Source organism: Scyliorhinus canicula, chromosome 2 (assembly GCF_902713615.1).
Source record: "Scyliorhinus canicula chromosome 2, sScyCan1.1, whole genome shotgun sequence".
In the NCBI taxonomy this organism is placed as follows: Eukaryota; Metazoa; Chordata; class Chondrichthyes; order Carcharhiniformes; family Scyliorhinidae; genus Scyliorhinus; species Scyliorhinus canicula.
The window spans coordinates 55,712,780-55,730,719 of NC_052147.1; the positions used below are offsets into that span (position 1 = coordinate 55,712,780).

At 51.7% G+C, this 17,940-nt stretch overlaps 1 protein-coding gene across 13 annotated transcripts in view; it reads right to left on the minus strand.

Annotated features, from left to right (window-relative positions):
* nid2a (nidogen 2a (osteonidogen)) overlaps nucleotides 1-17,940 on the minus strand; it is a 232,828-nt gene that overhangs the window by 20,733 nt on the left and 194,155 nt on the right. For all 13 annotated transcript variants that reach the window (XR_005458155.1, XM_038778768.1, XM_038778760.1 and 10 more), the window contains 3 exons: nucleotides 17,575-17,814; nucleotides 4,819-5,046; nucleotides 2,024-2,269 (listed from right to left, as the gene is read on the minus strand). Coding sequence is in view for 12 of the 13 variants with exons in the window: in XM_038778768.1 (XP_038634696.1) it covers nucleotides 2,024-2,269; nucleotides 4,819-5,046; nucleotides 17,575-17,814 (714 nt within the window). In the remaining variant the exon portion in view is untranslated. The remainder of the gene's footprint in view (nucleotides 1-2,023; nucleotides 2,270-4,818; nucleotides 5,047-17,574; nucleotides 17,815-17,940) is intronic.

Here is a 17,940-nt window from a genome sequence, read left to right on the forward strand (position 1 = left end):
CATCCTAATTCTGGCAGGACGCGGTTGGTAAGTCCCATCCCATGACTTTGCCACCTGGATGGACAAAGACCACCACCTGCAAGTGCTCCTCCAAGCCACACACCATCTTGACTTGGAACTATTTCGCCATTACTTCACTGTCACTGGGTCAAAATCCTGGAACTCTCTTCCTAACAACACTGTGGGTAGACCTACACCACCCAGACTGCAACGGTTCATGAAGGCAGCTCACCACCACCTTCGCAAGAACAATTAGGGTTGGGCAATAAATGCTGTCCTAGTCGGTGAACGAATAAATAAAAGCTTCCCCTTTTTGCCTTAACTTACTCTGTGTGTCCCTTGCCATCAGAAAGGCACTAGATTTGGGAGTCCTATCCTTATCCCTTTTTTTTCCCAGAACATATTCCACCTCAGGAAGCTGGTGGGTTGCAGCATTGCATCCGTTTGTCATTGATGGCTGGCTAAGGAAAATGCTAATGTATCGGGCCTCCCGAATGCCACGTTGGATGGCACTGCAAGCACACTGCCAACATCTTGCCTGCTTGGCGGCCAAGCAGAAAATCACATCTCACGACGTTGTAGTTTGAAATGTGGTGTAGAAGGGTGAAGGCACGTGATGGAGAGATGTGAAGCATTCTTCGCAAAGGTAATGGAATTGTCTGTGAGCTATAGATCAGTTTTATTTTAGGTGGTACATGAAAAATATTTTAGAATAATGGTTATTTTCAAAGAGTCGTTTAACAGCAAAAGCATTGTGATGTTCTGTGAACTCAATGTAGGCGCGATCTACTGGCCTCATCGTGCATGACTCGGTGATGCAATGAGGCTGTTAAATCTCACGAGAGGCCTCTCTCTCTCGATTCACGATGCTCATTACATCTCATGAGATGCAACGAGATGACACGAGGCGTCTCAATCTGCATATTCAAGATTTGCATATTCAAGTGAGTAGTTAGTCTCACTTGAATATGTCTACGCCGGAGTTACCCAAGGGGCCGGATTTAATGGCCTTGTCTGGACATTCCACCATTGTGCCATTTAGCCCTAGTTTCCACAAACGTGGACCTTCATTTGAAGCCTACTTGTGACAATAAGTGATTTTCTTTCATTTAATTTCATTTCAGGTGTAACGGCACTTGGGGATTTTCTCAGGTGACCAGAGGCCCCGGGTGGTCTGGCTCTGGGCAGGGTGGTACTCCCAATAGCACCTGGGACCTTGGCACTGCCAAGTGCCAAGATGCCAGGCTGGCAGTGTCAAGGTGCCCGAGTGCCAGGCTGCCCATGCCAGGGATGGGGATTGGAGGAGGTCTCAAGGACTCACTGTTTGGTAAGTTGGGGGGGGGGGGGGGGGGGGGGGGGGGCGGTCGAGCTGAGCTGGTCAGTGCAGGAAATTAGTCCAAGTGAATCAAAAAAGAAGCAGAGTCTCGTTTAATAGCGGGGTCTTCTCGGTCCTAAACGCGCCCAAAACAGGACTCTTTTTTTCCATTTAATTGTGCCCAGAGACGCTTCATTCAAAATTGCTGAAGTCAAATATATCAAAATTAATTTTTAGCACGTAATTCCCACTTTGCTGAAGTATTTAAATTGTTAATTTAAATTACTGGACTATCCTTGATCACAAGAAAAATTCTAATTTTCTAGGAATGAACTGTATAACTATTCGTTAAAATGTGAATGCTCCCTGCCAATTATTATAAAACCTGTGGAAACTATAAACACTTTAAAAATGCTGCAGAAATATGTCTTGGAAAATCCAGCTAACCCCAGAAGCTGCCTTATTTAGTCATCTAGGTTTACAATGCTGCCTGTGCCAGCATTACTCGGAGCCAGCCCGCTGTTCAACAGGCTAGATACTGTTGATTTTATGGAACTTATAAGTTTAAAGCTTACTTTTGTTCCAGAACGTTGGAATCCCCTTTGATGCCAAATGACATGAAGCAGTGGTCAAGTTAGTATGAAACCAGTTATATACATCCAGACATCATTACAGTACTTTGAAAAGTAAAACTGCACATTGACTGACCTCGCAGCTCACACTGTGGCTGATCGTTTCCAGGGAGTGTCCTGGTTCCAGGAATCTCCCGGCCTAATTCATCCACACACCAACAGTGGCCTGTACTGCTGTGGCACTGCAGTGGCCTGAAATTCCCTTCTGCGTCACACTGCGGGATATATGCTCCAACTGCAGGTCGAGGCCTGCGCAGCCTGAGCTCTGCTTGTATTTGATCGCGCTGCTCCACACAAGCAGTTTTTGGATATTCAGTTTGTGCTATTCAATTGAAAAGAAAGAAGCCAGATTTTAAAATACCACAGGTAAAAATATGAAGGGCAACATTCGGGCATTTAATATTATGTTTGGTATCTTCCCATTCACCAAAACATCAAATGCAAAATCTGACCCATGATAAAAGGCGGCATGAGTGTAAAACGGCTACATTCATCAAATCAACTGAGTTCCCTGTAAATGTCTGCTACAATTGTTCTCAATCACCTTTATTAAAATTTTACGCCACGGTGGTGCTCTGCCAATAAATTAATCTAAAATCAGAATGAAAAGCCCAATGTTATATAACAGAAAGGAAAGTTACATCTAGTGGTTCAATAGAAAATTATTTTTATCCAGGTATTAATTTTGAAAAACAATGTATAATTTAATACAACTATATTTATTTGATCTCATTTATATCTGGCAAACACTTACACCCACCAGAAAAAAATCTATTTGTGGCCAAATCTTTAGATCAGTTTCTGAATGGCCTCATGGAGGTGGGCCACATCCTTGCCCCTTAAATGCCATCGACAAGTAGGTTTTAAAATAATGATGTGGGGCCAGGGCAGAATTAATGCACTTCCTCGCTTCCCCCATAAAATCACCCCCCACACCCCTTCCCCTCCCCTGAGAATGCCACCTCCTCCCCTCACTTAAATTGCTTACACCAGCTGGGCACCATGGGTATCTCACACCCTCTGGTCAACCAGGGAGGCAATTTGCCAACAACGGTAAAAGGCTCAACCATGAAAATGGTTCAGATCTCCGACTGCTTCCATCAGGAAGGTGCACCCAGTGGACACACTCTCCCTGTCTGCATGCAATGTAGGCAAGCAGCTGAAATCAGCCCCTGACGTTCACTCCACTTCAATGTCACAGTTGCTCAAAATGATGGTGAAAGGTACTCAACGGCCACAGGGATGATGAGTGTTTAATTCATTTAGTTGCCCTTTCCAGCCACTCCTCAGTTGCATTTTTAAAATAACATTTCAAGCACCAATGCACTTTTTCCAATTAAGGGCCAATTTAGCGTGGCCAATCCACCTACTCAGCACATCTTTTGAGTTGCGGTGGACGAAACCCACACAAACACGGGGAGAATGTGCAAACTCCACACGGACAGTGACCCAGAGCCGGGATCGAACCTGGGACCTCAGCGCCGTGAGGCAGCAGTGCCAACCACTGCGCCACCGTGCTGCCCAGTTGCATCTTAATTAAGTGCGAACCATGATTCGGTGATAGAAATCTCTCCACCTCTGAGACAGAAGATTGTGGGTTTAAGCCACACTCCATAAATGTGGGAACAAAATCAAAACTCGGAGATACTGGGCGGGGACATGAATCCCACCCCGCCGCTCTGACGCCGGCTGCCGTATTCTACTCCGACGGTTTTTGGGCGGGGGCGGGGATCACGCCGCGCCGGTCAGGGGCTGTTGGCAGCGGCACCCCCCTCCCCCCCCCCCCCCCCCCCCCCCCCCCCCCCCCGGCAATTCTCCAGGCCCCGATGGGCCGAGCGACCATCGGTTTCTGGGCAGTCCTGTCGGAGTGGATTGGACATGGTCCCACGCAGCGGGACCTGGCAGGTAAGTTGGCTGGTGTGGTCCTCGTGGGAGGGGGCTCTAACCCCAGGGGGCCACCTCAGTGGCCCGGCCCGCGATCGTGGCCCACCAATCTGCGGGCGGCCTATGCCGTGGGGGGCACTTCTTCTCTCCACACCGGCCCCTGTAGGGCTCTGCCATGGCCGGCGCGGAGGAGACACCCCCCTGCGCATGCGGCAGAATACGCTGGCCGGTCTGTGCTTACGCTGAACCACGCCGGGGGTTCTGCGCATGTGCTAACTCAGACAGTCCCTTCGGTGCCGGTTGGCGCAGCACAAGTCCCTTCCGCCGCCAGCCTAGCGGAGATTGTGCGGAGAATTCCGCAACTTCCGGTCGGGCCCGACGCCGGAGTGGTTTGTGTCATTTTTTACGCAGGCGACGGGCCATTGTGCAGATTCAGGAGAATCTCGCCCACTGTGTTTCAAGAAAGATGCTATCTTATTAATCTTTATAAATCTTTCTTCGTGGGTAACCTGCTAAAGATCCCAAGGAATTACTTTGAAGAATGATAGGGGAGTTCTGACCAATACTTACCCCTCAACTATGATCTAAAAACGGGTTATCGAGATACTATTACATTGCTGTTTGTGGAACATGGCTCTGTGCAAATTTGGCACTGTGTTTCTTTTTTTTAAATGAAGGGGCAATTTAGCGTGGCCAATCCACCTAACCTGCACATCTTTGGGTTGTGGTGAAACCCACGCAGACACAGGGAGAAGGTGCAAACTCCACACGGACAGTGACGCAGGGCCCCAGTGCTAACCGTAGTCCCACTGCTAACCACTGCGCCACCATGCTGCCCAGCACTCTGTTTCTGACATTATAACAGTGACTACACCTCAAATGTACTTCGTTTTCCTCACAGCAGGAAAGGTATTATATGAAAGCAAGCTCCATTTTTCGCTTTCATTCCAAATATTTTGATTTTGCTGAAGTGAAACACTGACTGACCTGGCTGTCCACACTGTGGTTGACCAGTTCCAGGTGAGGTTCTAGTCCCAGGAATCTCCTGTCCTCTTTCATCCACACACCAGCAGTGTCCTGTACTGTCGTGACATTGCAGAGGCCTGAAGTTCCCGTCTTCATCACACTCAGGGATATGGACACCAGAATGAGGCTGAGATCCACGCAGCCTCTCTTGAAGTTGTTCACAAGCAGTATTTGGACCTTCAATGGTTGCTAATCAAACAGGAAGAATGGTTTTGCAACTATCATAAAATAGAAGTACAAATCTCTCAGGTTGTCCAATGTAACTTCTTTTTTTGTACACTGCTTGTTGTTACTAGTCTAATTAAATGAATGAAAAGAGGCCTAAGGCAAGAAACATTTCAAACATGTTACACTTCACTCATATGTTTAATTGCTCATCTCAAATTGATCACAATTCTACCATCACCAGGGATACACTTGTAGAATAAGAATTTTGTATTTTCAGTTAGTGCTGTACTCTTCACTGCTGACACAACCATAGTTTTTTGTTACAGTTTGTTCTGATTCCCATAGAGACCAATAACCTGAATTTCCAGTGACCAAATTAAAAGAATTGCATGACAAGGTTTCAAGTTTCAAGACTTTTACTGTCACAACAAACTAAAAGCAACCTCGATTAAACATTACCCACTAGGTTACTAATACTCTGAACAACTTATTAATGTCGTAATGTAGGGGTTCCCAAACTGGGGACAGCGGGAAGGCTCTCAGGGGGTCTGTGAAACTGGCAGCCACCACGTGTCCGGGAATCAGCGGTTCGAAAGCACAACGTGTAAAATAATTCTGAGAACAAAGAAATAGACCAGTTAGCGTAAGGTGTATTGGATTCTCCAAGAGGCCTTGCCAGATTGGCCCATTTGATTGACAGAAAAAGCCACGGCCAACAGCGAAGATCTCACAGAAGAGAGACGGCGTGGTAGGGCTTCAGAGCGGACGTTCGGCCCTCGGAGTGAGCGGGAGCACCTCATTGTGAGCGGGAGGACCTCAGTGTGAGCGGGAGGACATCAGTGTGAGCGGGAGGACCTCAGTGTGAGCGGGAGGACCTCAGTGTGAGCGGGAGGACCTCAGTGTGAGCGAGAGGACCTCAGTGTGAGCGGATCTCAGAACGAGTGTGCCTTAAAGTGAGTGGACGGGCCACAGAGCTAGCAGGCGGGCCTTGGAGGGAGCCATGTGGGCCACAGAGTGAGCAGGGCAGTCCTCAGAGCGAGCGGGCCTCGGAGTGAGCTGGCGATAGTCGAGGTTGGCGGTCATCGGAGTGAGCGGTCTTCAGATCGAGATGCTTCAGAGCAACTCGAAGGTCTTCGGAGTGAGTGGGCAGCCTTCGGAGCGATCTGGGGGGGGGGCCTTAGAGCAGGCAGGTTGGCCTAAGGACAAGTGGGCCTTGGAGTAGGTGGGTGGACCTCCTTGCGACCGGCCGGCTTGATTGTGCAGACCTCAGTGCAATCATTTGTGAGGTGTGTGTCAGAGAGATTGGTGGGTGTGAGCGAGGGGTTAGCTGTGTATGCGTAAAAGAGGGGTGGGCACATATATGAGAGGGAAGGGTGAGTGCGTGTGTGAGAGAGAAAGGGGTCAGTTAATGTGTGAGGGGGGTGAGGCTGTGTACGTGTGAGAGGGGTGAGTGTGGGTATGAGATACGGGTGAGAGTGCGTACGAGAGACGGGTGAGTGCGCGTACGAGAGACGGGTGAGTGTGCGTACGAGAGACTGGTGAGTGTGCGTACGAGAGACGGGTGAGTGTGCGTACGAGAGACGGGTGAGTGTGCGTACGAGAGACGGGTGAGTGCGCGTACGAGAGACGGGTGAGTGTGCGTACGAGAGACGGGTGAGTGTGCATACGAGAGACGGGTGAGTGTGCGTACGAGAGACGGGTGAGTGTGCGTACGAGAGACGGGTGAGTGCGTGTATGAGAGACGGGTGAGTGTGCGTACGAGATACAGGTGAGTGTGCGTACGAGAGACTGGTGAGCGCGCGTACGAGAGACGGGTGAGTGTGCGTACGAGAGACGGGTGAGTGTGCATACGAGAGACGGGTGAGTGTGCGTACGAGAGACGGTGAGTGTGCGTACGAGAGACGGCTGAGTACGTGTACGAGAGACGGGTGAGTGCGCGTACGAGAGACGGGTGAGTGCGCGTATGAGAGACGGGTGAGTGTGCGTACGAGAGAAGGATGAGTGTGCATACGAGAAAAGTGTGAGTGCATTTGAGAGAAGGGTGTGTGAGCGTACGAGAGACCGATGAGTTTCGCGTACAAGAGACGGGTGAGTGCGCGTACAAGAGACGGGTGAGTGCGCATACGAGAGACGGGTGAGTGCGCATACGAGAGACGGGCAAGTGCGCATACGAGAGACGGGTGAGTGTGCATACGAGAGACAGGTGAGTGCGCATACGAGAGACGGGGTGTGTGTGCGTACGAGACGGGTGAGTGTGCGTACTGAGAGACGGTTGAGTGTGCATACGAGAGAGGGGTGAGTGTGAGTACGAGAGATGGGTGAGTGTGCGTACGAGAGACGGGTGAGTGTGCGTACGAGAGACGGGTAAGTGCGCTTACGAGAGACGGGTGAGTGTGCTTACGAGAGTCGGGTGAGTGCGCGTACGAGAAACCGGTGAGGGCGCATACGAGAGACGTGTGAGTACGTGTACGAGAGACGGGTGAGTGCGCGTACGAGAAATGGGTGAGTGTGCGTACGAGAGACGGGTGAGTGTGCTTACGAGAGTCGGGTGAGTGCGCGTACGAGAAACCGGTGAGGGCGCATACGAGAGACGGGTGAGTGCGCGTACGAGAGACGGGTGAGTGTGCATACGAGAGACGGGTGAGTGTGCGTACGAGAGACGGTGAGTGTGCGTACGAGAGACGGCTGAGTACGTGTACGAGAGACGGGTGAGTGCGCGTACGAGAGACGGGTGAGTGCGCGTATGAGAGACGGGTGAGTGTGCATACGAGAGACGGGTGAGTGTGCGTACGAGAGACGGTGAGTGTGCGTACGAGAGACGGCTGAGTACGTGTACGAGAGACGGGTGAGTGCGCGTACGAGAGACGGGTGAGTGCGCGTATGAGAGACGGGTGAGTGTGCGTACGAGAGAAGGATGAGTGTGCATACGAGAAAAGTGTGAGTGCATTTGAGAGAAGGGTGTGTGAGCGTACGAGAGACCGATGAGTTTCGCGTACAAGAGACGGTGAGTGCGCGTACAAGAGACGGGTGAGTGCGCATACGAGAGACGGGTGAGTGCGCATACGAGAGACGGGCAAGTGTGCATACGAGAGACGGGTGAGTGTGCATACGAGAGACAGGTGAGTGCGCATACGAGAGACGGGTGTGTGTGCGTACGAGACGGGTGAGTGTGCGTACTGAGAGACGGTTGAGTGTGCATACGAGAGAGGGGTGAGTGTGCGTACGAGAGACGGGTAAGTGCGCTTACGAGAGACGGGTGAGTGTGCTTACGAGAGTCGGGTGAGTGCGCGTACGAGAAACCGGTGAGGGCGCATACGAGAGACGTGTGAGTACGTGTACGAGAGACGGGTGAGTGCGCGTACGAGAAATGGGTGAGTGTGCGTACGAGAGACGGGTGAGTGTGCTTACGAGAGTCGGGTGAGTGCGCGTACGAGAAACCGGTGAGGGCGCATACGAGAGACGGGTGAGTGCGCGTACGAGAGACGGGTGAGTGTGCATACGAGAGACGGGTGAGTGTGCGTACGAGAGACGGTGAGTGTGCGTACGAGAGACGGCTGAGTACGTGTACGAGAGACGGGTGAGTGCGCGTACGAGAGACGGGTGAGTGCGCGTATGAGAGACGGGTGATTGTGCGTACGAGAGAAGGATGAGTGTGCATACGAGAAAAGTGTGAGTGCATTTGAGAGAAGGGTGTGTGAGCGTACGAGAGACCGATGAGTTTCGCGTACAAGAGACGGGTGAGTGCGCGTACAAGAGACGGGTGAGTGCGCATACGAGAGATGGGTGAGTGCGCATACGAGAGACGGGCAAGTGTGCATACGAGAGACGGGTGAGTGTGCATACGAGAGACGGGTGAGTGCGCGTACGAGAGACGGGTGAGTGTGCGTACGAGAGACAGTGAGTGTGCGTACGAGAGACGGTGAGTGTGCGTACGAGAGACGGGTGAGTGCGCATACGAGAGACGGGTGTGTGTGCGTACGAGACGGGTGAGTGTGCGTACTGAGAGACGGTTGAGTGTGCATACGAGAGAGGGGTGAGTGTGAGTACGAGAGATGGGTGAGTGTGCGTACGAGAGACGGGTGAGTGTGCGTACGAGAGACGGGTAAGTGCGCTTACGAGAGACGGGTGAGTGTGCTTACGAGAGTCGGGTGAGTGCGCGTACGAGAAACCGGTGAGGGCGCATACGAGAGACGGGTGAGTACGTGTACGAGGGACGGGTGAGTGCGCGTACGAGAAATGGGTGAGTGTGCGTACGAGAGACGGGTGAGTGTGCTTATGAGAGTCGGGTGAGTGCGCGTACGAGAAACCGGTGAGGGCGCATACGAGAGACGGGTGAGTGCGCGTACGAGAGACGGGTGAGTGTGCATACGAGAGACGGGTGAGTGTGCGTACGAGAGACGGTGAGTGTGCGTACGAGAGACGGCTGAGTACGTGTACGAGAGACGGGTGAGTGCGCGTACGAGAGACGGGTGAGTGCGCGTATGAGAGACGGGTGAGTGTGCGTACGAGAGAAGGATGAGTGTGCATACGAGAAAAGTGTGAGTGCATTTGAGAGAAGGGTGTGTGAGCGTACGAGAGACCGATGAGTTTCGCGTACAAGAGACGGGTGAGTGCGCGTACAAGAGACGGGTGAGTGCGCATACGAGAGACGGGTGAGTGCGCATACGAGAGACGGGCAAGTGTGCACACGAGAGACGGGTGAGTGTGCATACGAGAGACGGGTGAGTGCGCGTACGAGAGACGGGTGAGTGTGCGTACGAGAGACAGTGAGTGTGCGTACGAGAGACGGTGAGTGTGCGTACGAGAGACGGGTGAGTGCGCATACGAGAGACGGGTGTGTGTGCGTACGAGACGGGTGAGTGTGCGCACTGAGAGACGGTTGAGTGTGCATACGAGAGAGGGGTGAGTGTGAGTACGAGAGATGGGTGAGTGTGCGTACGAGAGACGGGTGAGTGTGCGTACGAGAGACGGGTAAGTGCGCTTACGAGAGACGGGTGAGTGTGCTTACGAGAGTCGGGTGAGTGCGCGTACGAGGAACCGGTGAGGGCGCATACGAGAGACGGGTGAGTACGTGTACGAGAGACGGGTGAGTGCGCGTACGAGAAATGGGTGAGTGTGCGTACGAGAGACGGGTGAGTGTGCTTACGAGAGTCGGGTGAGTGCGCGTACGAGAAACCGGTGAGGGCGCATACGAGAGACGGGTGAGTGCGCGTATGAGAGACGGGTGAGTGTGCGTACGAGAGACGGGCGAGTGTGCGTACGAGAGACGGGTGAGTGAGCGTACGTGAGACGGCTGAGTGCATGTACAAGAGACGGTCGAGTGCGCGTACGAGAGACGGTCGAGTGTGCGTATGAGAGACGGCTGAGTGTGCATACGAGGGACGGGTGAGTGCGTGTACGAGGGACGGGTGCCATTCTGCTGCTGTGTCTGCCAATTTAACAAAATCCTCCGCTGGGCAATTAGAGAAGTGAAAGTCACAACGTCGCCCTTTTTCCCTTTCTATCAGCTCCCGCGCGCCCCAATAATTGCCACCATTGGGTCTGGCCTGACCTCCACCCCTGTAATTTTGAATAATGTCCCAAACACCTCTTCCTAGTACCATACCAGCTTCTCACACCCCAGAACATGTGCACATGGTTCACTGGCTCTCACCCACATTTTCCACACACGTCAGCCTCCCCACGAAAGAACCCGCTGATTCGTGCTGGAGTCATGTGCGCTCTGTGCACAGTCTTAAACTGGGCCAGGCTCATCCGCGCACAGAAAAAGTAGCATTCACCCCATGCAGAGCTTCGCACCACAGACCCCAATCTATTTCCACCCCCAGCACTCGCCCCTCTCTCGTACGCGCACTCGCCCCTCGCTCGTACGCGCACTCGCCCCTCTCTCGTACGCGCACTCGCCCCTCTCTCGTACGCGCACTCGCCCCTCTCTCATATACACAGCCTCACCCACTCTCTCTCACACTGACCCCTTTCTCTCACACATGCACTCACCCTTCCCTCTCATATACGTGCCCACCCCTGTTTTACGCACACACAGCTAACCACACGCTCACACTCACTAATCTCTCTGCAGGTACCTAAACTCACTCCCTCCTGGCAGTTCAAACCTTTCCCATAGTTCATCTAAACTCACAAATTGCCCTTCCAGGTACAGGTCCATCTGCAGCCCCACATCCCTCTACCTTCTATACATCCCATCCATGTCCCCAGACTTAAACCCGTGGTTCCTACACAATGGTGTCATCATTGACATGCCCTCCAATTTAAAGTGCCTCCTTAGTTGGTTCCATGCCTCAATTGCACCACCGGGCTCTCCGAGAACTTCCCTGGAGCAAACGGCAGAGGGGCTGTCACCAAGGCTCTCAGGCTGGATGCCCTGTAGGACTCCTCTTCCATCCTAACCCACTCTGCATCCTCCTGTCCCCATCACCGCCTCACCTTCTCCACATTAACTGCCCAGTAATAGTGTAACAAGTTCGGGAGTGCCAACCCCCCTTTCTGTCTCTGCCTCTGTAGTGGGGCCTTCTTTATCCTTGGCACCTTCCCCACCCATACAAACTCCGAGATTATTGCCTCTGATTTCTGAAAGAAAGACTTTGGGAGAAAGATCGGGAGGGCCTGGTAGACAAATAAGGACCTTGGTAACACATTCATTTTTATGACCTGTACTCTCCCTGCCAACATCAGATGCAGTGTATCCCATCTCTAAAGGTCCCAATTAATCTCTTCCACCAGTGTTGTCAAGTTCCACTTGTGCATCGTGGCCCATTCCCTTGTCACCCGAATCCCTAAGTATCTAAACCTTTTCCTAGCCACCTTAAATGGTAGCATCTTTAGGTTGTCCTTCAGCCCCACCTCGTTCCCCGGAAATATTTTGCTCTTCCCCACGTTTAATCTATATTCCGAGAAGGTCTCAAACCTTTCCAGTATTCCCATGATCCTGTCCATACTCTCAAGTGGGACTGACAGGTCGTCGTTGTATAGCGATAACTGACGTTCCCTACTCCCCCTCCACTCCGTAGACCCCCGAAGGGTCATCGGCAAGGGTTCAATCGGCAACACAAACAGCAATGGTGACAGTGAGCATCTCTGTCTCGTACCTCTGTATAGCTCAAACCTTTATGAGCTCATTCCATTCATGGCAACACGTGCCACTGGGGCTGTATTTAACAAGCGCACCCACACCACAAACTGCGGTCCAAATCCAAACCTGTCCAAAATTTCAAGGAAATGCCTCCATTCCACCCGGTCAAAAAGGCCTTCTCCGCATCCATGGACACACCAGCCTCCGGCACCTGCCCCCCCCCCCCCCCCCCCCCCCCCCCCCCCCCCCCCCCCCCCCCGACGCTGTCATCATTACATTCAAAAGCCTTCTGGTATTACTGGAGAGCTATCTGCCTTTTACAAACCCCGTTTGGTCTTCTGCCTGCCATCCCTGACACACATCCCACCATCCTTCCCACCAACACCTTGGCCAGGGCCTTCATGTCAGTATGTAACAACAAAATGGGCCTGCATGACTCACACTCCAATGGCTCTTTCCCACTTTTCGGGATTAATGTAATCAATGCCTGCGTTAATGTCTCTGGTAACTCTGCCTTCTCCATAGCTTCACTAAACATCCCCAACAAGTGCGGTGCCAGTTCTGTTGCAAACGCCTTGTAGAACTCGTCAGAAAGCCAACAGGCCCCAATGCTTTCCCTGACTTCATTCCCCTCATACTTTCAATCTCCTCTCTCAGCCCCAGTAGTTCTTCCAATGCTTGCCTCCTCTCCTCCTCCAGCCTCGGAAACCCCCGAACTATCTGAGAACCGTCCCATGTCCCCTCCCGTTCCTTCTGGTGCTACCCTATATAACTTCTCGTAGTATCTGCAGAATACATCATTTATCTCTCCCAGTTCTGATACTGCCTCTCCCCTTTCCAAGTTACAATCCGCCCCCTCCAAAAAAAAAACTTTAAAAATTTCTCTGGACGCAGCCCGTTTCCTTAGCTGGTGGCCAGCATATGGCTCGCCTTCTCCCCGTATTCTTATTGCAACCCTCTCGCCCTTCTTTTTTTTTTAAGGTGGATTTAGAGTACCCAGTTAATTTTTTCCAATAAAGGGGCAATTTAGCATGGCCAATCCTGCACATCTTTGGGTTGTGGGGGCAAAACCCACGCAAACACGGGAGAATGTGCAAACTCCACATGGAGAATGAATGTGACTGGTTGACCCGTGGAGGTTTCGGAAGTTTGACTCAGGTCTTTTGGCAGACAAGGCATTTTATGAGAAGGAAGGTCGACAATTGAGGAGTATGTGGAGATTAACCAGAACGGGAAGGTGTCAGTGGTCAGTTTTTGGGAGGTGTTGAAGGCAGTGGTCCGAGGGGACGTTATTTCATTTAAAGCACATAGAGACAGGAGATGGAGGGAAGTATTTGGACGGCTGTTGGACGAGATAGTTGATGTGGACAAGAGATATGCAAGGGCCCCTACAAAGGAGCTGCTGCGGTGAAAAAGAGGTTGCAGGGACAATTTGATAGGCTGATGATGGGGAAGGCAGTCACCTCCGCCTTCAAACTCTTCAGGTGTGCAAAGGTCTGGAATCTCTTAATCAGTCTATTTAGCCCCCGAACATTCCACAAAACAAATCGTAATGGGGGCGATGCCTCCGTTCTTCTGAATCAGCTTCTCCTAATACCACCCTATATTGGGCCCATCCAAGATGGCCTCCCTCATTGTCCATGATCATGCTTTATCTCCACCTTCGCCGCATCATGATTTTCCCTCCCCTCTCTGCCTCCCCTCCCACAGTGAGAGGGAAAAGAAACTTAGTACAACCTTATGAACCTGTAGCTTGCAAAAGAAAACACAACTTGAAGAAACAACTATCGACGACAAAAAGGATCACCAGAACTCCCCAACCCTCTGATAACAAACAACAACTGTACCCTCCAACCTTTACAGAAGCAGCTTCCTCCTTTTACATCAACTCTTAGATTTCCCCCCCGCCCCCCCGATATGGTCCGTTGTGAATTTATTCGCCTCTTCTGGCGTTTCAAGATAATATTCTCAACCTTTAATAGTGACCCTCAGTTTCGCAGCGTATAAAACCCCAAACCAAATTTTCTTTTAGTATAGTATCACCTTGGCCTTGATGGAAGTCCGCACGCCTCTTCACCAGTTCTATCCTTGTATCCTGGTAAATGCGAACCCGTTCCCTTCCCATTCGCAATCACGCTTCTCCCTGGCCCATTGCAAGATTGTTTCCTTGTCAGAAATTTTGCATCCGCACAATCAGCGCCCAAGGTGGGTCCCCCGCCCTTGGCCTTTGCCTTAAGGCCCTGTGCACTCTATCCACCTCTGGGGCCCTTTCCAGCACTCCTTGCTCCACCAGGCTGGCCAACATCTTCGGCACATATGTTGTGACGCTTGTCCCCTCCATGCCTTCTGGCAGCCCCACAATTCGAAGGTTCTGCTGACTGGACCTATTTTCATGCTCCTCAACATTCACCTTGAGCGATTTACATAGGTCCTCCAGGGATCCCAACTCCGCCTCCAAGGATATGATCCGATCACTTTGATTGGAGATCACCGTCTCCACCACTTGCAGCTTCGCTCCTTGCATCTCGAGGCACTTTTCCCCACGGTCCATTGTTACCTCCAGAGGTGCTAATGCACCCTTGATGGCAACTCAGCCAGTCCCCTTGCATTTCCCTTCTCTGGTGCCGGCATTCGTCCTAAACAAAAGCCATTAACTGTTCCGCCTGGGCGCATTGGAGGGCTCCCGTCCGGGAACGGCATTTTCGGGGCTTTAAGCCCGTTCCAAGGGGCCACGGAGGCGGCAAAAGCAGGGAGAAGGCACAGAGGAGGCACAGTGAAGGCACAGTGAAGGAAAATGTCGAGGGTGAGCAAAAAGACAGCCGTAAAAAAAACAGCTGGAGGTCCGTCAGGGAGTGGAAAGGTCACCGTGGGGTCACCAAGGAAAATGGAGGCTGGAGCACCAGGGCAGGCCGCATTGCTTACGGCTGAAGAAATGACTAAGGTGATGGCTGCAGAATTCGAAAGGCAGTTTACAAAATACATGGAGACAATGAGGAAGGAGATGAGGGAGGTTTTGAGTGTGCTGGTGAAGGAGGCGATTACCCCGGTGAGGACGGCGGTGGCGAGCGCAGTGGCGGAGGTGCGGGAGCAAGGGGAGGCGCTGAAGGAAGTGGAGGAGACATAATTGCAGCACGGTGATCAACTTACCTCGATGGGGAAGGAGATGCGGAAGGTGATGGAGATTAACAAGGATCTGCGAGGAAAAATGGAAGACCTGGAAAACAGATCCAGGCGACAGAATTTGAGGATTGTGGGGCTGCCTGAAGGAGTTGAAGGGCCGAGGCCGACTGAGTATTTTGCCACGATGCTGGTGAAACTATTGGGATGAGGCGGAGGATCCCTCCCGATATGAACTGGATCGGGCTCATCGGTCGTGGAGGCCTGTACCAAAGGCGAGTGAGCCGCCAAGGGTAGTGACTGTGCTTCCGGAGGTACAGTGTGAAGGAGAAGGTCCTGTGCTGTGCCAAGCAGAAGCGGGTGGTGCAGTGGGCTGGAGCTGGTATACATGTATACCAGGACTTTACGGTGGAGCTGGCGAGAAGGCGGGCTGCTTTCAACCAGGGGAAGAGGGCGCTGTACATTAGCAAGATGCAGTGCGACATTGTATATCCAGCGAAGCTGAGGGTGACTTACAAGCTCAAGGACTTTTATTTTGGAACGGCGGAAGCAGCGGAGGAGTTTGCGAAGGCAGAAGGACTGTGGCAGAACTGAGAAATTGAGAAATGGCCATGTGCCGATGTAACCTCATGACTGTATTTTCTTCTTTTTTGTTTCACTGCATGCGGGTGTATGGGCTAAAGGAGCCGGTGTTGTGTATATTTGGACAAGGGAAGTGATAGGACTTTCACTCGAAGTGAGGACTCTTTGGGGTGTAGGTGGATTTGCGGGGTTTGTGTGCTAAAAGGGGATTTCTGGGCTTTCCTAGGGCTGGGCCAGGGGGAAAGGGACCGGGCGGGGGCCTCCACGCTGGCCAGTTTAAGCCGGCCAGTGAACGACAGTGAGGTGAGGGGAGAGCTGCAGCCATCGGAGCCTGGCAGAACAGGGTCCGAGTGGTCTAGCTGGGGTGAAAATTTGGGGGGAAGGAACTGAGGTTGGGAGGAGGAGTTTTACAAGAGGTAGTGGAGGGGAGGAGTTGGAGAGAGGGGGTGGGGGTGGGGGGGACGGTTTACAACTCTTGGGGATCATGTACGGGACTCTTTCGGAGGTTGGATGGCATTGAGTGCTATAGGTTAATGGTGACCATGGGCGGTCCCGGACTCCTTTTTTGTTTTCTCCATTGTTTTTTGTTTCCACCGTAGGAGGGTTTGTTTTATTGGATGCATATATTGACAGGTGGGCCGTTGTTTGGGGTGGTGGGAGGATGGGATCGTTGTTATTGTCAAGGCGATTGATTTTGTATTTGTTACCGTTTACTGTCTGTTGGTGGGGTGTTAATTTTGAAGGAAAATGTGAAAATGGAGAATAAAAACAGTTAAAATAAGACTGTGGAGAATCCCACAAACCCCCAAAAAAACTGTTCAGCCTGAACTTTACCCTCAGGACCCAACCCTTCTCCTCCGGCGGCCATTTTATTGGACTTTGCCATGCCTCGAGTTCCCTCTACTTTTTGGGCCGGGTTTTTAAGCGATTTCTGCTGGGTCCAATAGGTTTTTCCCCCCTTGGAGGTGATGCATTATTGGGTTTTCAAGTGCCAAAGCCATTGTTTCCGAGTCGGAGCCGTCCTGTGTGGCCTCTTATGCCATGGCCACCACCGGAAGTCCCCAATGTTTCCTGTCTCCCCAGTTTCCCGAGTCTGAATATCCCAGGACTGCCAAAAAGTACTCAATTTTCATAGAATTGGCAAACTGACGACCAGCAGTAAGGTGGTGATTTCTCCAGGAACAACCACAGTAAATCTTCTAGAGTCGTTAGATTGTCACAGGAAGCATCTCTTATACTAGAAATCACCCTTCCCACTGCATTCAGCCTGGTAGCTCACCAGGGACCAGCAGCTTTCTCCTCTCTGCTGATCACAGCAGCTGCAGCTCTTTATCTCTGTGAGGCCCCTCTCCCTCTCTCTGTCCGGAAAGCTCAGAGATCAGGGGCAGGATTCTCTGTCCCGCCACGCCTGTTTTCTGGTGCGGCGTATTTCCGCCGGCAGCGGGATTCTCCATGGGGTTTCCCATTGTGGACACCCCCATGCCGTAGGAAAATCCTTGGGCATGAGTGAGCTGCTGGCAAAACAGAGGATCCCGTCGGCAGAGAATGCAGCCCTGGAAATCTGTGCCGTCATGCCAGCTGTCTTTGTCTTCAGGTATGAACTACATTTCAACAGCCTCTGACCTGGGCCCCTATAACTTGTGGTAACCAAGCCATCCAGGCCTGTTGTCAAACAGACGTCTTACCATAACTCTTTATTATCCAACATGTAATTATTTTACAAAATCTTGCATTCGGAACAAATTAAAACACTGACTGACCTGACAGCCCACAACGTGGTTGACCAGTTCCAGGTGGTGTCCTAGTCCCAGGAATTTCTTGTCCGTTTTCATACACACACCAGCAGTGGCCTGTACTGCTGTGACATTGCAGAGGCCTGAACCTCCCTTCTTCATCACACTCTGGGATATGGACTCCAACAAGAGGTTGCGATCCATATGATTCTGCTTGCAATCTCTCTCGATACTGTTCGCAAGCAGTCTTTGGACGTTCAATGTGTTCTAAACAGAAAAATAAACTTTTATGAAACAAAGTGAAAATCTCTCAAACTGAGCCATGTAGCATTGATTTTTGATACGCTGCCTATGGTCGGTCACCTGTCTCATTCTAGGAAAGAAACCATAACT